Below are 18,809 nucleotides of genomic sequence, written 5' to 3' on the forward strand. Positions count from 1 at the left end.
AGAGTTGTATTCTCATCAACTTATTCTGCACACATTTTTTAATTATTGTGTCTGCGAAATATTTTACTATATGATGTATTGTGTATATCGATATTCTCTTCTATCTATAAAGTTAGTAGGATGATAGCAGTTATCTTATTTTTTAACTCTTTATATTTAAATATAACTAATTACTTTACTGATATAACAGTTAAACTCAAAATGATTGTGTTATTTATTGAAAATTTTGGATAAAATAATAAAATATAAGTCGTGTTAAACACTGTCCTTAAGGATTTATTTTGTGATCCCCAAATTAAATAGGTTATTCTGGGATTTTATTCTCAGAATCAGCACAATAAGAATTTATTTCTGATTTATAATCCAGTAGATAACACAAAGAAAAGAAAGAATGAAGTAGAAAATAAGGAGTTAATATTTTTATAAAGACGAATGCTATTTACTGTGAAAAACTTAACCACTATATATGATTATAAGAACTTTGAAATAAAATAATAACGATTATATTTAATATTATATTTAAATCTCATAAATAAAATATTTAATAATCATAAAATCTTTAATTACCATAAAATATTCAACGATCATAAAATCTCTAATTACCATAAAATCTCCAACGATCATAAAATCTTTAATAACCATAAAATCTTTTTAAAATCTAAACTAATTTTACAACATGATTAAGTCTCTAGATTATAATAATTTTTATAATAATATTTTTTAAATTATATTTAACAGTTTTATAGTACATTATTTTGCATATCAAAAAAATAATTGATGAATTTTAATAATGTAAATATTAATAAATTTTAATTAAATTCACTTATTATAGGAATTGAAAAATTAAGGTTGGGTTTTAATTTATTTACACAATAAATCGAGTCAAGTTGAATATTTATCTGCTTCAATGTCAAATAACTCAACGGTGTCGTTTGGTTATTCATCGTCAAATCCACAATTTACAATGTGGCCATTTTCTTGGTCAATCTTGCAGGGTTGGATTGCTACCGACCTCCCGCAACCTATATGATAAATTATTATTATTTCTTTCTGCCTCACTCAAAAGGGCAAAAGTTTTATTTTATTTTATTTTATTTTTAGCATTTATTGTGAGTTTAGTTTAACTTTATAGCTAAAAATATATAGAATTTACTTAATTTTGAGCTCTACTCTTTTATCCCTTATTAAAAAAAAAATCAATCAAACAAAATAAATAAACTCTATTTGCAATTAGAGTAATAGGTTTTATTTGTTTTTGTTCTATTTTTAATGATAAAATAAATAAAATTGAATGATAAAATAAATAAAATTGAATGAAAATAATTATTTTATTAATGGAGAAAAAAAATTTTGAAAAATGGAGAAACACAGTATAATATTTAATGATTAAATAATAATTTTTTTTATAAAAATATGTTCACGGTGACCAGTCAAATTTTATAAGTTGTCATAATGAATGAAAGATTTTTTTTTTTTTTTTTTTAAAAAGAAACCTTTAAGCTATCATAGCACACTTATGAGGGTATGAGCACTCTCACGCAAATCTATCCCAATCAAGAAATAAAAATAATAAATTAAAGGAAACAAAACTCCAATAACAGCACAGATCACGTGGAAAAAAAAAAAAAAAGCATCCCCATCAGTGCATACAAAGACAAATTTTTGGGAAATTACATTTGTGGCTGCTAAATTTTAACATATGACATAAAAACACCTTAGTATTTTTATTTTATTTTATTTTTTTAATATAAGCTACATTTTATTTAATTTTTTTAATAATAATTTCAAAATTAAAAATTAGTATTTTTGATAGCACTATATAATTTAGGTAAATTTAACATTTTAATCTATTCTATTTTATTTTATTTTGATATATCAAGTGCTTATTTTACAAAAAAAAAGAATTTTAATGGAGATATTGTGATTTAAAAAATCATATTATCATATAAAAAAATATTTTATAAAGTCTATAGTAATATTAATTTTTGAGGTAATTGGAGGAATTAAATATTTAACTGTTTTTTAAAAAAATATAAAATATAAAATATAATTAATTAATTAATTATTTATTTTTACTAAATTATAAGGATTAAATGGTAATTTTCTTAAAAAGAATTTCCGACAATTTATTGAGAGCCTCCGTGTAGAAAATGTGTAGGAGTAGGACCCATTAAGCATTTGCACTGTTTTCACATCACGTCCATACATGCGCTTGCTGCTATAACTTCCCTTTCAAAGCCAATCTCTCTCTCTCTTTGATCTCTCTTAGATTTTCTTTCCTTTGTTTTTTTTTTCATTGCTTTTCTTAATTTAAGCCATTTTCTAGATTCCACCACTCGGTAATACAAAAAAAACAAAAACGCTTCTTCTCTCTCTCTCTCTCTGTGTGTGTGTGAAGTAAAAGCTGTTTCTGTTCAACTTTCTTCTCTTCATTAATATCTTGTGATGGTCAGACTGGTGGCTTTGGTTGTGGTGTGGCTGTGGTAGTGATTCTTTAGACGCAGAAAGAAAAGATGGGTTCTTGCGCTTCTGTCCATCACAAGAGCACCCAAGAATCCGCCATTAAACTAGGAGTGTCGTTTGGGTCTAAAAGGGACAATCTTGTGATTCCAGAATCACCCTTCAAGGATAAACACGTCAATGGTGACCCTCCAATCAAGACTCTTGACGACTATGGTATGGTCTTTATCTTTGGTTGAGTTTTGTGCTTGACTGGAATTTGTTTTTTTTTTTCAAAAAAAAAAAAAGCTTTCTATTGTTATGATAATAGTATAAAGTCGTTGGCTGAGCTTTCCAGTCTTTTCCAGTTTTGTGCGATCTGAAATGGTCGGTTGGGTGTGTCGGAGTTGCTTTAGATGCATCCCCATATGACTGAAGTCTGAAGATATATCTTGGAAAATATTATAATATTATAATAATAATAAAGAGAATCTTGTTGAAAAATTTTTTGTTTGATGATAAACTATTTTTGTGGGTTAAGCTTAATTGATGTATTGTAGGTATGTTGTTGTTGATGTGTTTGAAGATTTGCCTGATATGGCTGTCAGGAAGATGCATTGACCTCGTTGTTTTGTATTGATTCTGGTGGTTTTGCTTGTTTCTTCTTCTTCTTCTTTTTTTTATTTTTAACTTTTAATGTCATCTCCTATATCTTTTACTTCACTTCAGGGAATTTCAACATAGTTGTAGTTTGCTGTTGATTGATTGTTGTTATTGATTCCTTATATATCATGTTGACGGATTTTGTTTTCCAAGTTATAACAAGGAATTAGTAAAGAAATGAAAGGGGATGTGGATAGTGGTTGAGGTTGCTCATACTCTGCTTGCAGGCTTCAATTTCATTGAGTGGAACCACTACAGTAGATGAACCTCCCCGGACCGGACCCTTTGAAGCCGGAGTTCCGGGGATGCGCTTCTTAATTTCCTTTGATATGAATTTTCTCAAGTACCTATACATGTATTATGCCTTTCCTTGAATGCTATGACTACAGTTTTTTTAAAGAATTTCCATTGATATGAATTTCTTGGTGAAGTGTCTGTGCTGTTGGTCTGCAAGAATGCAGGTTTTCTGTTCAGAAGTTCATATTATTGGTGATATTTTTGGAAATATGCAGCCAGTAAAGTATAACTTTTCTGTTGAGGAGTCATATAATTGGTGATAATTTTGGAACTACATAGCATCAGAAGTAGATCTCTAGTTTTTTCCTATGAGAATTTTGTTTTCCCCAAACTGGTTATGACAAGAGGTTAGGCAGAGTGGTGTGTCTTTGCTTGAATCTGGCAGTATGTTAACTTTGGATTCTTTAAAACCCTTATGGCGATTTAGTCATCTTAGTTTGTAAGTTTTGTGTCAATGGCATCCTTACCATAATAATATGGAGACTGATTTATGAATATTGTCCAGCCCTTTTGAAAGTATGCAACTATGTGGGGCCATTGGTTATTGCCTCATTGATGATCTTGTCTTGTGGCGAATGTTATCATTCTTGTAGATGACTAGGAGTGGCGGTCCACAATGTGGGTGTGGATTGTTTTGTTTTGTTAACTTGTCGCCAATGCAAGCATTAATTTCTTGAAATTAAAAGGAAGATATTTGGGTTTTCTTCCAGGAAAATGAACAGGACCACGAAAGGTAAAGATGTAAAATTAGCTGATTAATTTAGGCTTAAGTTGGGGTTAGTAAGTTACTTCCCCTCCACTAAGGGAAGAAAAACTCTTGACTTCCCAGGAAGTCAAAAAGAAATGACAATCAAACAGAAACAATTTTCACACTTCCTAGGAACTTCAAGTTCCCTAGCCGAGTGTTTGTTATGGTATTCCCAGCACATTGGGTGTCTGACAATGACATTGAGTGGTGCTTCACATGAGTTCATTTTTTTGTCTTCTCTGAATTTCTGACAAAAGGATAAGAAATGGATGTCTATTTTTTCACATTTAACTATAGGAAATTAAGAATGACATATCTTGCAAGAGATAATTAAGAATGTTAAATTTGCTGTGGTTTCAAATTCTATTTCAGCTACTCTTTGTGCATGCGTGAAGCTTGAGGTTGATATATATTTTGCTTACTTTGCAGGCAGCAAAGATGAGACCTTTTTTGATTCCCAACCCTGGTTAGAATCAGATTGCGAAGATGATTTCTTCAGTGTCAATGGTGGTAAGGAAATGTTCAAAATTGTTTGAGCTTCTTTGTCTTGCAAACTCAACTTATGTTTTTTTCCAAATTCCTTGTGTTTTTGCTTCTATCTCGTGGAAAAATTGCAGAAATAATATTAGACTTTGAACTATATCTATGGCTTACTTCTAAACTACATAACCACTCAGATGCTAACTGACATCGAAGACTCTAGAATATGAGCAATCGCGAAAGCTAGTTTCTCCTGCTAAGAGCAAACTAGTTTGTTCTGCCATAATCTTCATATTAAAAGACTGTTAGATCATGTTCTCGATACATGTTAATGAATGCAGAAATGTTAACATATCTTAATGCGGTGATTTTCCTTCCTCATTGTGCAGAATTTACCCCATCCCGTGGCAGTACTCCAATTCATCATAACTTTTTCATGGGGACCCCCAAAATCAACAAAACCCCTCTGGAAGACAGGCCTCCTGGTTCTATACCTGAACCATCCCCGACAGGTAAGAAGAAGAGATTATCTGAACTGTTCAAAGAGAGTCTGCAAGAAGAATCAGTAGCTGATGACCTACATAACTCTGAGAAGCGGGATACTCCCGCTGTGAAGAAAGAAGTCAAGCCAACCATTCTTGATGTTCTTCCCAAATCTCCTTCTAGCACACCTTATATCTCTGGAGCTAACAGTGTCTGCAGCAGTGAAAGGACTGCTAATGGAGACGGCTTACTTGAGAGGGAGAAATCAATAAAATCTGCACAATGTTGCCTCCCGAGCTTGATTTCTTGCCGTAGTTTTGGTGAGAGGAAGAAGAAGACGAGTCCAGCTCGAGCTTTAGCTGTAAATGATAAAGCCTAAGTTTTGCTATCATCAATGCAATGTAAATGGAAAATGGTAGGATCTCAATCCCTTGAGGTCAGAAGTTATATGCACCCAACCTCGCTGCGATCAGATTGTGTAACTACAAGGGAACTTTGCTTATTATGGGCATATATAAAGCAACAAAGGCAGAGAATATGTAAAATGTCAAACTCCATGAACTGAATCTGTATCTCGAGGCGAAGTTACCTTAAGTAGATTTTATTTAGTTCTAGAGGGAAATTGATTCCAGTAGATAATTTCCTGCAATAAGAGAAGATCATAACTTGCCATTGTAATGATACCTGTATTTATAGAGAAAATTTTTCTTAAGTGTGCATGGGCTAATTAAGGAATTTTTTTTTATCACCTGTTTTCTTGCCATTCCTTTGTTTTTATCATGGACCAGCTGATATGCCTGCAAGCTTCACTTTTTTATGTAAGGAATCCATGATCAGTTTTTGGAGCAATTAGTTGTCTCATATTTGTACATATCTCTGATGTTTGAAATTTACTTTAGGTTTCACGTATCGGGCCTGATAATATATAAAAAATATGATCTTTCCTGTCTGATAATGTATAAAAAATAGGATCGGTAAGATTATAATATATAAAAAATATGATCTTATCTGCCTGATAATGTATAAAAAATAGGATCGGTAAGATTATAATATATAAAAAATATGATCTTATCTGCCTGATAATATATAAAAAATAGGATCGGTAAGCTCATAATACATGTATACGGGATTTAGGATTTAGAAGGATCGTGTGAACTTTTTCATCTCTTCGGACCGGGTAGTACGAAGTTTGATTTATAGAGTATGAAAATTAGACCACCAACACTCCTAATTTTAACAAAATCCGAAATGGACAGGCAGACTACTTCAAAACTCATACTAATAAACGGGAATTAAATACTGATACTACTGACCTTAGTGACTCAGGGGATCCTATTTCGATACAGACTGAGTGAGCCGAACACGATTTGATGAGACTGAGATAGAATGCTGACCTCCTGCACACTGGTCATCTCCTTGGTACAACATCAAGATCATAAATGCGTATGACGTAGGTATGAACTAATCGGCTCTGACCTCCTGCAGACTGGTCATCTCCTTGGTACAACATCAAGATCATAAATGCGCATGCGGTAGGTATGAACTAATCGGCTCTGCATTTATTATTTTGTCGCCCATCATTAACGTGTCGCCTGATACACCTGCAAAAAAGCATCCTTGTCCAGTCTGATGGGGACATGACACAAGAGGTATCAAAATGATCAGAGGTATATATATCACTAAACTAACCCAAAAGAGAAGCAAACTCTCTCTCTTGCCCATACAGACACAAAAATCCTAGAATACATCCTCTCTCTCTCCGAAGCTTTGTTTTCTCTTATCCTTTGTGTTTTATTTCTTTTGACATCACTAAAAGGTTCCAGATCTGACTCGAGTGTCGGAGGGTCTTCATCGGTGTAATACCCGGCTAGACTCCGGTGTCGGAATTCCTACCGTCCGGTGGAATCTCGGATGTCGGAAGCCCCTAGTAGGGTAGAAACATGTTTTCATAAGATGTTTTAATGTTTTTCATGGTTTTAAGTGAAAAGGAAATGAGTTTTTGCATGAAATTAACCTTGGAGGAAAACCCAGGTTCGGCCGCCGAACATGCAGGCATTTCGGGTGTGCCTTAGGCCCCCGAAGGCATAGGTGAGTGAAGTCCAGGTTCGACCGCCGAACATGGCATGCATGCGGAGGCACGTTCGGCCCCCGAACGTGGCCTGGCCAGCCACTATAAAAGGGTCCCTTAGCCGAAAACGGGCGAGCTTTTCTCCCCATTGTCGGCCAAGGTGAGTTCTCTGTCGTTCCTCACCAATCTTGAGTCTTTTCCTTCAGATCTTTCAAGATTTTCACAAGTTTTTACCTTCTTTTGAAGATTTTCAAGTTTTGAGCAAGTTTTGAACTTGGAGACCCAAGGAGCTAAATCTCTCCCAACTCCAAGTTAGATCGCCTCTACTCTCGATCTTCAAGAGGTAAGGGTCGATCTCTAGCTTACATTATGTTTTAAACAAGTTTTATGCAAGTTCATGGGGTAGAAAATGCATGAGTAAGCTTATGTTGAGTTTATGGGTTTTTAATGAGTTTTTGAGCAATGTGACTTGTAAATGTATGTTTGATGTGTTGTAGTTGGGGTTTAAGGTAGTTTGAGACCCCTAGGAGCTTGTATGCATGTTTTGGTTGAGCTAAATGCTTGATGGTATGAGTTTGGAGGCATTGTGCATGTTTGAACCAAGTTTCTGCCCTTTGGGAGAAACCAGGTTCGGCAGCCGAAAGGACTTTCGGCCGCCGAACCCTCTTGTGGAAGCAGCCTTCGGCTGCCGAAGCTTGCCCCCGAAAGGAGACTTTCGTCTCTGTCTGGGAGTTTCGGCCGCCGAAAGTGCCACCGAACATGCATGAGTTTCGCCTCTGTCTGGGAGTTTCGGCCGCCGAAGGTGCCGCCGAACCTGCCTGACTTTCGGCTCTGGAGGGACTTTCGGCCGCCGAACCTGCCGCCGAAAGTGCCCTGTCCAGCCTTCCTTTGCATGTTTTACATGAATGTTTTGAGGTGTCTTAGAGGGTTTTTGGGGGATGTTTTCAGAGTCATGTTATAGTATGTTGGTCCCTCATTTGAGTCCACCTGTGTAGGTTCGGACCTGAGGAACCGAGGACCTCAGCAGTGAGTCAGCTGCTTCAGTCAGTGTCAGAGCTAGCCAGAGGTGAGTGGAATAACTCTTACGCTTTTAAATAAATAAATCAGTTTTGAGCATGTTCATGCATCACGGATGCCATGTGATATTTTAGGTTGTTTGCATTAGAAATCACGAATATGTTGCATTGCATAATATGTTGTTGATGTGGATGAATGTTGAATGATCCATTAGCCCTCATATGTTATGACATGATGATATGATATGGAAGTCCAGATGTGGCCTGCACTACGCCCCTGACACTATGTAAGAGAAAGACCGGACGTGGCCAGCACTATGTCCCCGGCACCATGGATTATGTATGTTATGTTATGTATAAGAGAAAGACCAGGTGTGGCCTGCACTACGCCCTTGGCATGATTGGAATATGTAGAGGGCTAAATGGTGACAAGTTCATCCTTGATATGATTAGTTGTGATGTGATGCATTTCATGATAGCATGTGTTTTAAATGCTTTATTATTCTGCTCACTGGGCTCTAGTAGCTCACCCCTCTCCCAAATTCCCCAGGTTTGCAGGTACAGGGTAGACCAGGAGGTCAGCAAGAGTATTGAAGTCATTTGTATGTAATAGATAGAATGTGGACATGATGAAATTGTAAAGTTTGAATAGTTATGTAATGAAATGATATTGAGGATTAGAGGTTGTGCTTGACCTATGTGTAATGTATCCCTTTTTATGCATGATCCTAGATCTTTTATGATGCTTATGTAAACCAACTCAACACATGTTGTATTTGCCCATTGGGGCATTGTTGGGATCCCACAGAGGGATCATGTTTATGAGTATGTTCAGTGCATGCACAGGTTGAGTTTGGTGTTTGAATGAAAGAAAAGTTGAATTTTTATGTATGTTGTTGATCATGTATTGGATTAAACAGGTTTATAGGTTGCATGTCAGGCTTGCTACGGGTCCCGGCGGCCTTAAGCCGACCTGGATCCTAGCGCCGGTAGCGGTCCGATTTTCGGGTCGTTACAGAATGGTATCAGAGCCCTAGGTTCATATGGTCGGACCTAGAGTGTCGGGCTCATAGTTGTGTTAGAAGGTCAAGCACAATAGGAAGATCATGTCCACTAGGATAGGATGTGGAGTCCTGTCTTACATGATGATGTGAAATGCCATGATTATATGCATGTGCATCAATGATATGAATGATATGTATGTGATGCAGGTTCATGTGTGCCCACATGAACCATATGATGCTAATGTTTGCTTGTGATGTGTACTGTTTTTCAGAAAACAGGATGAGAGGAACTCGTCGATCTGCACGATTGAATGGAGTGCCACCTGAGGATGAGGGCTTGAGCGCCCGTCCTCCAGCATTGCCTAGGGCAATGTCTAGTAGGTCTAATAGAGAAAGAGCAGTAAGAGACCCTAGAAGGTCTCTGGATCTGGGTAGAAGCAGATCAGTGAGGGGAACAGTTCAGGGAGGAATGTCAGAGGACATGGGGGATGATATGGATGTAGAGCAGATGAGGGATGGCAGTCTGGGAGTTAGCATGTCAGAAGAAGGAATGGGAGAATCCCAAGGAGGCACCCAGGCCTCGGGATTTGTTCAGCCACCTTACTACCCACCCTTCTCACAAAACCCTGGGTATTCGATGGGAGGCACATCGGATTATCATAACTTTAGCCCTTATCCCACACAGATGCCATACCCACCTTATTATCCACCATACCCACAGTACCCAATGTATCCACCTCCACCTTACTATCCAAATCCAGCAAACCCTACCCCAGGGGATGCTGCACCTCCTCCTCCTCCAGCAGAACCAGCAGCCCCAGCTACTCAACCTTCTAGACCTAGCTCAGCCAGTGGGAGCAAGGTCAAGATGACCGACTACATGAAGTTGGGTGCTCCCCAGTATGAAAAAGGGGATGACCCGTTTGTATATCTTGAGAGGGTCAAGGTGATCACAGATGAGATTGGGGCTGATGATAGTAGAGCCATTCAGATGGCTGGGTTCACACTTAAGTGCAAGAAGGCACGAGAGTGGTTCAAGAATTATGTGAACCCAAAAGTGGACAGCATGTCTTGGGAGGAATTTGCAAACGAGTTTGCAGGATGGGCTTTCCCAGATAGTTCAAGGGAGCTGAATATGATAGAGTTTGAGCAGTTGAGGCAGACTGATGAGATGGGTGTAGAGGAGTTCACAGACAGATTCTTGGAGCTGTTGCCGTTTGCAGGGCAAAATCTTGACTCAGACCAGAAAAGGTCAAGGAGGTATATCATGAAACTCCACTCCAGATATTCCTCCTTGATCCAGTCAGCAGATAGGGAGAGCTTCCATGCCATTGTGGACATGGCCCGGAAAATGGAGGCCAGTGCCATTGTTCAGGGGACAGTTAAACAGTCAGTGGCACAACCTTTTGGTTCTAAGACCCCAGGCTCTTCTTTAATGAGTGCAGCAACTTCAGGTAGCAAGAAGTGGGACAGAGGTCCCAGGAAGTCTAAGAAGAACAAGTTCTGGAACAAGGTTAAGTCCAGTCTGGGACTAGGGAGTGGCTCAAGCTCTGGTGCGGATAATGCAGTTTGTGCAAAGTGTGGTAAGCCACACAAGGGAGTATGTCGGTTCGGGACGACGGCCTGTTTCAGATGTGGTCAGGAGGGGCATATGGCTCGAGAATGTCCAAGAGCAGTCCCGATGGCTCAGTCCCAGCAGACAGCTTCTGGCAGTGTGGCTCAGCCAGCAGCTCCAGCCGCGACTCAGGCCAGTGGCAGAGGTAGAGGGAGAGGAGCAGCCTCTTCTTCAGCGAGTTTCAGAGGTGAAGGTCCATCAGCTCCAGCTCGGATCTTCACGATGACTCAACAGGAGGCAGATGCATCTAACACCGTGGTGGCAGGTAACTTAGTCATTGGTTGTTCAGATGTGTATGCCTTGATGGACCCTGGTGCATCTCATTCTTTTATTGCTCCGAGAGCCGTCCAAAGGTTAGGGTTGATGATCTCTGAGTTAGAGTGTCCTCTCTGGGTCAGTGGACCCAAGTGTGATCCATCAGTGGCAGAGTCAGTCTGCCAGTGTAGTCCTGTGTTTGTTGAGGGAAGATGCTTGTCCGCCGACCTTGTGGTTCTAGACTTGACAGATTTTGACGTCATTCTAGGGATGGACTGGTTATCTACCCATGGTGCTACCTTGGACTGCAGGGACAAGGTAGTCAGGTTCAGAGGTCAGGATGGGTCAGAGGTTGTCTTCAGGGGAGACAGGAGGGGTACACCTAGAGGTCTGATATCAGCTCTTCAGGCTCGTAGGTTGCTTAGGAAGGGATGTCAGGGGTATTTGGCTCATGTGAAAGAGCTTAGCAGTCAGGTTAGAGAGCCCGCCTCGGTGCCAGTGGTTAGAGAGTTCTTAGATGTGTTCCCAGACAAGCTACCAGGTTTACCACCTGCTAGGGAGATAGAGTTTGAGATAGAACTGATGCCTGGAACCCGACCGATCTCTATCCCTCCCTACAGGATGGCACCAGCAGAATTGAAAGAGTTGAAAGAGCAGTTGCAAGAGCTGGTAGACAAGGGCTTCATCCGACCGAGTACCTCACCCTGGGGTGCTCCAGTCTTGTTTGTCAGAAAGAAGGATGGATCCCTTAGACTTTGTATCGACTACAGGCAGTTGAACAAAGTCACTACCAAGAATAGGTACCCTTTGCCAAGGATCGACGATCTATTCGACCAGCTAGCAGGAGCGGGTTGTTTCTCCAAAATAGATCTAAGATCTGGGTACCATCAGCTAAGTATCAGAGATGAGGATGTGCCAAAGACGGCTTACAGGACCAGATATGGGCATTTTGAGTTCCTTGTAATGCCGTTCGGGTTAACCAATGCCCCTGCAGCATTCATGGATCTCATGAACAGAGTGTTTAGCCAGTACCTGGATCACTTCGTTATTGTCTTCATAGATGATATCTTAGTGTATTCCAGGAATGCAGAGGAGCATGCCCATCATCTGAGGTTGGTTCTGCAGACCTTAAGGGAACATGGCTTGTATGCCAAGTTCTCTAAGTGTGAGTTCTGGTTGAGGAGCATTTCATTCTTGGGGCATGTGGTGTCAGAAAATGGTATAGAGGTGGACCCCAAGAAGACAGAAACTGTGGCTAACTGGCCTAGACCCACTTCAGTGACAGAGATTAGAAGTTTCTTGGGTTTGGCAGGTTACTACAGGAGGTTCGTTCAGGATTTCTCGAAAATTACAGCTCCTCTGACCAGGTTGACCAGGAAGAATCAAAAGTTTGTGTGGACCGACCAGTGCGAAGAGAGTTTTGAAGAGCTTAAGAAGAGGTTGACTTCAGCACCAGTGTTAGCTCTGCCATCTAGTGATGAGGACTTTACAGTCTTCTGTGATGCGTCCCGTGTGGGACTGGGCTGCGTACTAATGCAGAATGAGAGGGTGATTGCTTATGCTTCTAGGCAGCTGAAGAAGCATGAGTTGAATTACCCCACACATGACCTTGAGATGGCAGCAGTAATCTTTGCACTCAAGATGTGGAGGCACTACCTCTACGGGGTTAAATGTGAGATCTTCACAGATCATAAGAGCCTGCAGTACATCCTGAGTCAAAGAGATTTGAACTTGAGACAGAGGAGATGGGTAGAGCTGCTGAGTGACTATGATTGCAAGATTCAGTATCATCCGGGTAAGGCGAATGTTGTGGCAGACGCCCTAAGCCGGAAGTCACTAGGCAGTTTATCCCACATATCGGCAAAGAGGAGGCCAGTGGTGAAGGAGTTTTACGAGCTCGTTGATGAAGGTCTATAGTTGGAGTTGTCTGGTACAGGTGCTTTAGTGGCCCAGATGAGAGTGACACCTGTGTTTCTGGAGCAAGTGGCTCAGAGACAGCATGAGGACCCAGAGTTAGTGAAGATTGCCAGGACTGTTCAGTCAGGCAAGGACAGTGAGTTCAGATTCGACAACAAGGAGATCCTCCGCTAGGGGAGTCGATTGTGTGTACCAGATGACATAGGGCTAAAAGGAGACATTATGAGAGAGGCTCATAATGCAAGATACAACGTTCACCTCGGAGCCACCAAGATATATCAAGATCTGAAGAAGGTTTATTGGTGGCCAGCTATGAAGAAAGAAGTGGCACAGTTTGTGTCAGCCTGCGAAGTGTGTCAGAGGGTGAAGCTGGAACATCAGAAGCCGGCTGGAATGCTTAACCTGCTACCTATTCCTGAGTGGAAATGGGAGAATATAGCTATGGACTTCATAGTGGGGTTACCGGCGACGTCCAATAGATTGGACTCCATATGGGTGATTGTGGACAGACTCACCAAATCTGCTCACTTCATCCCTGTCAGGAGTGGCTATTCTGTGGACAAGTTGGCGCAGGTGTATGTAGATGAGATCGTCAGGCTGCATGGGGTTCCTGTTTCAATAGTGTCCGATAGAGGGTGTAATACCCAGCTAGACCCCGGTATCGGAATTCCTACGTTCCGGCGGATTTTCCGTTGGAAGTCGGGATTCGAGGATGTCGGAGCTTGCCCTAAGGGTATAAGAAAAGTTTTTAAGATGTTTTTTTAAGTGTTTTTATCATGTTTGCATGTTTTGAGTTAAGACAATTGAGTTTTGCAATGAAAAGGCCAAGGGGACAAAAGCCAGGTTCGGCCGCCGAAGGTGAAGTTCGGCCGCCGAAGGTTGCATGGTTTCGCATGCACGTTAGGCCGCCGAAGGAAGAATCGGCTGGTCACTACAAAAGCCCCTTTGCCCGAGACTCGAGTGTTAAACACACTGTTTTTGGGTCAAAGGTGGGTTTAACCTCTCCTTGGTGTGATTTTTCATGTTTTCCTCAAATCTTGCATGTTTTCACATGTTTTGAGCTTTGTATTAGAGATTTGAGCAAAAGGAAGCAAAGTTGAGCACTTGGAGACTTTGATTGAGTTTTCCCCCATCTCCAAGCTTGGATCATCAATCCTCTAGTTCTTCAAGAGGTAAGCATGGATCCTCACCTCCCCTTATGTTTAAAGCAAGTTTTAGAAGTTTTGGAGAGGTTTATGGCATGTTTTGGGGTATAAGCATGAGTTTGAGCATATGTTGCTCATATGCGTTTTGTTGTTGTTTTTGGGGCTTGAACTAGTTTTTTTTAGGCCTCTATATGCATGAGTTATGTTATATGTTAGTTGAGAAGTGTTGGTATGCATGTTTTGGGTGTTTGATAGGAGTTTGGAGGCTGAGAGCATGAGTTGTGCTCGGATTCTGTCTTTCTGGAGAATCCAGGTTCGGCCGCCGAAGCAAGGTTCGGCCGCCGAACCCCTTGTGGAGGCAGTTTCGGCTGCCAAACCTTGCCCCCGAAAGCTAGGCTTTTGGGTGAGAAAGGGGCTTTCGGCCGCCGAAAGAGGGAGTTCGGCCGCCGAAAGTGCATGAGTTTCGTCTCTGGATGAGACTTTCGGCCGCCGAAGGTGCCGCCGAACATGCATGAGTTTCGTCTCTGGAGAGGGGTTTCGGCCGCCGAAAGTGCCGCCGAAGGTGCCCTGTCCAGCCTTCTTTTGCCCATTTTTCCATGCATGCCTATGATGTTTTAGAGGGGTTTTGGGGAGATACTAAGAGTTATGTTTAAGTAAGTTTGGTCCTCATTTGAGTCCACCTGTGTAGGTACGGACCCGAGAGACCAAGGAGGCCCACAGAGTTAGAGTTACAGAGACTGCTCAGCAGTTGACAGAGGTGAGTGGAACAGAACTTTATTTTAAAAGTTAAGAACTGTTTTAGCATGATTCATGCATCATTAATGCCATGGTTATGTAGGATGCTTTGCATCAGTATTCACCAAGTTGATGCATTGCATTATTACTTGTATATGTGGATTGGACCGAGGCGATCTCAATAGCCCATAAGTCTGTCATTATTGTATGTCCTGTGTGAGCTCCTTTGGGGCCGGGCATTTACCTTGGATGAGTCCTGTGAGAGCCCCTTATAGGGTCGGGCACCATGAGTAGTTAGTGAAAGACCTGTGTGAGCTCCTTTGGGGGCCGGGCACTGACAGAGGGAGTTTTGGGATCATGTCCAATCCGAGACGTGAAATGTTTGTGCAGTGATGCATCATATGATAGCATGTTTTAAATGTGATTTTTTATAGATTCCGCTCACTGGGCTTTAGCAGCTCATCCCTCTCCCTAACCCCATTTTTCAGGGCCTCAGAGAAGAGAAAGAGAAAGAGAAAGCAAGGGTAAAAGTATATGTAATAGCATAGAGTAATGGACATGATGTACAGTACAGAGTTTATGTAATGTAGAGAAATGATGTAAGAGCAAGTTATGTATTGAGTTATAGAATTGTGCTTGGCCCAAGTGTATGTTTATCCCTTTGCACATGATCATTGTATGATTGAGATAATGTTGTTATGATGCGCTAGGCTTGGTGCATGGTAGTCTTTCTATCTCTGTAGTTACTGTATGGTACCATAGCAGGTATCACTCCTCGAGTGCATACAGACAGAGCATGCATAGTCCAGGCTTAGTTGATGAGAAAAGTTTCAAGAAAAGAACAGTTAGAAAAGCAAAGAAAGAAAAAAAAATAATAATAATATAGAGAGAGTACGTGACAGTTTTACGTTTGACTGTGATCATGTATGGGAGTTATCAGGTACACAGAGTTGACAGTAGGCTTACTACGGGTCCCGGCGGCCTTAAGCCGATCTGGATCCTAGTGCCGGTGATGGTCCGGTAAGCGGGCTGTTACAGATTGGTATCAAAGCATAGGGCCTCTAGAGTACGGTGTGCTGAGCTAAGATGCTCAGGGATTCGAGATAGCTCACATCGGAAAGAGGTTGTTTTAGAGGGCAAGCACAATAGGAAGATCATGTCCACTAGGATAGGATGTTGAGTCCTGTCTTGATGTGTAATGCCATGATTTTATGCATGTGCACTTAATGATATGCTATGCTATGCTATGCTATGAGTTGAGGGTTCATGGTGTTACATGAATCCTATGATGCTAAAGTTCATGCTATGTTTTCAGAAGCTAAGATGAGAGGAACCCGTCGATCAGCTAGATTGACTGGAGCTCCGCCCGAGAATGAGGGTATGGAAGGGCGTCCCCCTGCTTTGCCAAGAGCGATGTCCCAAAGGGCAGGTAGAGAAAGATCATCAAGGGACCCTAGAAGGTCGTTTGATGAAGGCAGGAGGGAAACAGAACAGAGAAGAAGATCTAGTGATGCAAGGGAAGAGATGGATGTGGATCCAAGAAGGGATGGAGGGTTAGGTGTTGGCACTACAGAGGAGGATGTGGGATCATCACAGGGAGGCGGTCAGGCCTCGGGGTATGGTTATCCACCCCACTATCAGCCCTACCCACAGGGCCCAGGATATTCGATGGGAGGTACATCGGATTATCCTAGTTTTCAACCATATCCCACATATATGCCTTATCCACCGTATTACCCCCCATATCCACCATATCCCATGTATCCACCCTCACCTTTTTACCCCAGTCCAGCATACTCTACACCAGAAAGTTCTGCACCTCCCCCACCACCACCAGTGGTACAACCAGAAGCCCCAGTTATCCAAACACCTCAACCTGGCCCATCTGTGAGGAGCAAGGTAAAAATGACTGATTACCTAAAGTTAGATGCTCCTAAGTATCAATCAGGAGATGATCCGTTTGAGTACATTAAAGCAGTTAAGATGATAGCAGATGAGCTAGGGGCAGATGATACCAGAGCCATTCAGATGGCAGGGTTCACTTTAAAATGTAAGAAGGCGAAGGAATGGTTTGGCGTCTATGTGGACCCTAGGTTGGATAACATGTCTTGGGAGGAGTTTGCTAATGAGTTTGCCGGATGGGCATTCCCAGATAGTTCGAAAGAGCTAAAGATGATAGAGTTTGAGCAACTCAAGCAGACAGAGGATATGAGTATTGATGAGTTTACTGACAGGTTTCTGGAGTTGCTGCGGTATGCAGGACAGGCCTATGATACTGAACAGAAAAAGGCCAGGAGGTATGCTATGAAACTGCATTCCAGGTATTCCTCTTTGATCCATGCAGCCGAGAGGGAGAGTTTCCACACCGTGGTGGATTTAGCACGGAGGATGGAGGCTAGTGCCATTATACAGGGTACAGTGAAACAGCAGCCGGCACAGTCTTCGGGTTCTAAGACCCCAGGTAGGGGTAAGTCAGATCCCTCTTCACAGGGTGCAGCAACTTCCAGTGGTAAGAAGTGGAGTGGTTCCACTCAGAAGTCGAGGAAGAATAAGTTCTGGAACAAGATTAAAGCAGGTCTGGGATTGGGCAGTGGCATGAGTTCAGGTTCAGAGGTTCCAGTATGTAGTCGGTGCGGTAAAGCGCACAGAGGAGTGTGTCGCTTTGGGATTACAGGATGTTACAGGTGTGGCCAGGAGGGACACATGGCTCGTGAGTGCCCTCAGGCATCTTTCACGGCACCATCCCAGCAGACAGCTCCAGCTAGCATGCCACAGCCACCAGTTTCAGTGATGACGCAGGGCAGAGGCAGAGGGAGAGGGTCAGCCTCTTCATCTGCAGGTCCCAGAGGTGGAGGTCCGTCAGCTCCGGCGCGGATTTTCACAATGACACAGCAGGAGGCAAACACTTCTAACACCGTGGTGTCAGGTAATCTTCTCATTGGGTGTTCGGAGGTGTATGCTTTGATAGACCCTGGTGCTTCGCATTCCTTTGTTGCTCCCAGAGCCATAGAGAGAGTGGGTTTGATGACGTCTGGGTTAGAGTGTCCCCTATGGGTCAGTGGCCCTAAATGTGATCCATCGTTGGCAGAGACAGTTTGTCGACATAGTCCAGTGTTTATAGATGGTAGATGCCTTCCAGCTGACCTTGTGGTTCTAGAGTTGACAGATTTTGACGTCATTCTAGGGATGGATTGGCTATCTGCATATGGTGCTACCTTGGACTGTAGAGACAAGGTAGTTAAGTTCAGAGATGAGGATGGATCTGAGTTTGTCTTCAGAGGAGACAGGAGGGGCACGCCTAGAGGTCTGATATCAGCCCTACAGGCTCGTAGGTTGCTCAGGAGGGGATGTCAGGGGTATCTAGCTCATGTGAGAGAGCTAGACAGTCAGGTTAGGGACCCCAGTTCAGTGCCCGTAGTCAGAGAGTTCCCAGATGTGTTTCCAGATGAGCTTCCAGGACTACCACCTGATAGGGAAATAGAGTTCGAGATAGAGTTAGTGCCTGGTACCAGACCGATCTCTATTCCTCCCTACAGGATGGCACCAGCAGAGCTTAAAGAGTTGAAAGAGCAGCTACAGGAGTTGGTAGAAAAGGGTTTTATCCGTCCAAGTACCTCACCCTGGGGTGCTCCAGTCTTGTTTGTCAGAAAGAAGGATGGATCCCTTAGACTTTGTATCGACTACAGGCAGTTGAACAAAGTCACTACCAAGAATAAGTATCCTCTACCCAGGATCGATGATCTATTCGACCAGCTAGCAGGAGCAGGTTGTTTTTCTAAGATAGATCTGAGATCGGGCTATCATCAGCTGAGAATCAGGGAAGAGGATGTACCTAAGACAGCTTTCAGAACCAGATATGGGCATTATGAGTTCTTAGTGATGCCGTTCGGGTTGACTAATGCCCCTGCAGCATTCATGGATCTCATGAACCGAGTTTTCAGAGA

The 18,809-nt window shown here is 41.9% G+C and overlaps 1 protein-coding gene across 1 annotated transcript; it reads left to right on the forward strand.

Annotated features, from left to right (window-relative positions):
• Positions 1-2,252: 2,252 nt before the first annotated feature.
• On the forward strand, positions 2,253-5,822 carry LOC110602225 (uncharacterized protein At3g27210). Its single transcript, XM_021739686.2, has 3 exons — positions 2,253-2,676; positions 4,577-4,657; positions 5,017-5,822. The coding sequence occupies exons 1-3, from the start codon at positions 2,514-2,516 to the stop codon at positions 5,487-5,489; spliced, it is 717 nt and encodes a 238-aa protein (XP_021595378.1). The 5' UTR covers positions 2,253-2,513; the 3' UTR covers positions 5,490-5,822.
• The last annotated feature ends 12,987 nt before the right edge of the window (positions 5,823-18,809 follow it).

This window comes from Manihot esculenta, chromosome 15 (genome assembly GCF_001659605.2).
Source record: "Manihot esculenta cultivar AM560-2 chromosome 15, M.esculenta_v8, whole genome shotgun sequence".
NCBI lineage: Eukaryota > Viridiplantae > Streptophyta > Magnoliopsida > Malpighiales > Euphorbiaceae > Manihot > Manihot esculenta.